The sequence below is a fragment of the Dipteris shenzhenensis genome, chromosome 18, assembly GCF_047967505.1.
Source record: "Dipteris shenzhenensis isolate YYH24624 ecotype China chromosome 18, Dip_SZ_1.0, whole genome shotgun sequence".
NCBI lineage: Eukaryota > Viridiplantae > Streptophyta > Polypodiopsida > Gleicheniales > Dipteridaceae > Dipteris > Dipteris shenzhenensis.
Window position 1 is genome coordinate 19,568,518 of NC_141613.1, and position 3,206 is coordinate 19,571,723.

A 3,206-nucleotide genomic window follows, 5' to 3' on the forward strand; every position below is an offset into this window, starting at 1 on the left:
CATCCGAACTACCCATCTATTTTACACAGGTGAAGATCTAGCCTATCAGACAAGGAGCTCCAATGTTTGATAAAGTAGTTTTGGTAATAATAGTTAAGCCAGCAGGACAATGGTAATCAAGATGTCTTACGAGGTGTAGAATATGAAGTATATATACTATAAGACAATATGTGCTAATAGGTTGGTCTAGTACCAAGAACTTGCTTCATTCATAGTAAGAATGGCAAATCAACATCATGTTCATCAGTTGGGACTAATATAGAGCTTGACAATACAAGTGTCAAAATTCTCCTTTGTGGTGGTAGTAGTGGTTCTACAGATGGAGGATATTAAAGGAGTGTAATTGATGCTAATAAAATGATGTTGGCTCTACCAAGCTTGAAGTAAGCAAGATTGGCATATAGATGCCATCACCATTCAAAAAGATCCGACTCTCAACGGTGACAAGGGAACCGATTGAGACACATCTTCGACCACAACTTGGATTTGATCGCACAACTTAGGCTGTAGATCTTTCATCTTCTCCTCCACCAAATGTGCAATTGGGGAATTAGGGCTATAACCCTCAGGTTAATCATTCCCAAGAAAGTGCTTAACTCCTCGTACCCCTTAGAGATGCCTAGAAATTTCCTAGGAGACATGTCATTCCCATACGTGGATGACCATCATATATGAAGCAATCAATTACATAGATATGAAATTTTGCTCAGAGAAAGAAAACGTTTTATTAAAGAAGCAATACAAATGAAAACGGGAAATGAATCCTTAGATCAGTCACTGATGTACCTCACTTGCTCGTAGAAGACCAGGCCTTACACTCCATAAGTCAACAGAAAATCAGGCAGAAAATCCGCTCTCCCTACTTATCTAACAAGAGCTCAGATCTTTAGAAATACTTGGCCTCGTAATTAACCGGACTAGAGATGAATCAAGAGATGCTTAGAGAAGAACAGATCTTAATTCCCTTGACTGAAGAGCTCGAAACTTCCGACGCCGCTGCACCTTTGTGTCTAAAATGTGGGGAAATGTGGTTTATGGAGCCTTAGTCATCATCACCAAGATAGTGCATCCTTACATAAATCGGTTGAGATACTCATCAGCGGTGATGTACTTCGCTTCTGGATATAGATGCATAACTTCAACGCCTTCCGGGGCTATATCCGACTTGCTCGCAGCACCTTTCGCAAATACTAAATACTTCAAACCCGTGTTAATCTGTGGAGTCGGACTTTCTGCACAACATAGCACAAGAAATATAACTGAATTGAAATATAGGCTTAAATCGGAAATGTGTATCACAAGCAGCTCCTGTATCAGGGTTACATTTGAATCCGATCTCAATCGGGTCCTTTCTGATGAGGCTTGGGACTCCTAAATCATTTCCTAGCAGAGCATTTTCAAGCACACACAGAAAAATGTATGGCTGTTTCCATCCCCTACCTTCAATTTTCCTGCGCATTTCCTCCTCTGACTCGTAGATCCTCTCCAAGGTTTTCCCTATCTTAGCCTCCCACAGAGAGACCATCTCGTTCTGAGACAAGTAGTTCGCTGGTAGTCTGAGATGTACACACTTATTAAGAGTCCGCGGGTCATCTGCTGCTTTGATTGTGTATATTGCAATGTCCTCTTCTGCGACCATGAAAGCTGCAAGGCAAATTATGCACGATGCGCTTGTGAGAAAGGTATCTTCAAGAACGGGAAAAAAAAGACAAGGTATCAGGCTTTCAGAAAGAACGACATGAGGGTTTTAAGAAAAGAGTGAGATCAGAGAGGGCTTTTGTTATGGGAGATTGAAGCTTGCTTTACCCTTCACATCACCGGGAGCGGCTATGACAACTTTCTCTTTAGGAGGTGTCATTGTGTCAAGCTGGCCGAGGCTTGCAAGATAATAATTCGCAAATCCATAGGTAATGATGCCTGTTGAGGGGATGCTTGAATCTCTTACAGCTCTGATTACTTTGTGTCTGGCTTCTAGCGCGGACTTTATCGGTTCGTGAGGCTGAAGGCCATTACTTGGATCCCCCATAAAATCAAAGAATAGAAATCTCTGCACAAAGCAACAAAGGAGCTTCCTTAACATAAGAAGCAGCAGCTCTGAACATCGGCTTGGAAATTTTAAGCTCTTTACGTGCTTCATAACGAGCATTCCACAAGGCAGAGTGATGACAACAAAACCAATCGTCCATGGTTGACTTTAATAGTACTCAGGTGGGCATTACCTTGATGGTGCCAGCTTCTTTGATTGCTGCAACTATTTTCAACTCATCCATGTATTGCCGAAAACCAACGGCAGATATAATTACATCCACCTGCTTCGTTGCTTGCAGAAGGCTTTCATGATCGTCCAAGCTTCCCTGCGAGCCATTCAAATAATCCGGAAGAGCTATTTGATTATTTATGCATTCATTTGAGGCAACATAAGAACTCCAAGTTCTGCCTAAAGTGCCTAAGTCGAACACGGAACATGCTGCGACGGCGCGCCTGCAGCTAGATCACGGGATAGAACGAAAGGCATTTGATACGATGGAAAGACAATCCCTTGAGCTATTGCATACGAAGCAAGGTAAATAACCTGAAGAAGGACGGCTCCGGCGGCTGCGAAAGACTGGAGAAGCTGGGCTTTGGCAGAGTTTGCAAGGGCGGAGGAGCGAAAGAGAGCGAAGGTGGGGTGATGGGAAGCGAGGGAGGAAGCGACGAGGTGGCGACCAAGGTGACCAGTAGCTCCGATGACGAGAATTCGAGCTGGGAGCTCCATGAATGGAATTGCAGGAGATGATCCGGCCACAATGAAGCTTTCCTTATTAGTTAATTGGCAACAAAGTTTCCTTGACAATTTCCCATTCAATTTAGAATAATTGGCAAGGAAGCTTCCTTGACAATTTCCCATTCATTTTGTAAATTGGTAAGAACCTTCTCCATTCAGGTAGCGCATGACCAAATTTTTGTATTGCTATATAGAAATTCAAAATCATATTTGCCTGTCAAAGGCCTTATGTCAAACAACAACTAGTCATGAGTTGTCAAAGGCCTTATGTCAAACAACAACTAGTCATGAGTTCTCGTCTGCAAGATTTCTTATCTTATATTCCTTATTTTAAGGATTGACGTGGCGATCAAGGGCTATGCCATGTGTCGATCAAGGAGCAATGGTGATCAAAGTCTATGCCATGCATAAGGCACGCATGAGCAGTTATCAAATCTGTCCA

The 3,206-nt window shown here is 42.6% G+C and overlaps 1 protein-coding gene across 1 annotated transcript; it reads right to left on the minus strand.

The window, feature by feature from the left end:
• Positions 1-711: 711 nt before the first annotated feature.
• On the minus strand, positions 712-2,797 carry LOC147890916 (phenylcoumaran benzylic ether reductase PT1-like). The gene is made up of 5 exons (XM_087389739.1): positions 2,573-2,797; positions 2,220-2,354; positions 1,807-2,047; positions 1,441-1,644; positions 712-1,232 (listed from the first exon to the last, which is right to left on the minus strand). Exons 1-5 carry the CDS (start codon positions 2,753-2,755, stop codon positions 1,072-1,074), a joined length of 924 nt encoding a protein of 307 aa, XP_087245865.1. The 5' UTR covers positions 2,756-2,797; the 3' UTR covers positions 712-1,071.
• Between the last annotated feature and the right edge of the window lie 409 nt (positions 2,798-3,206).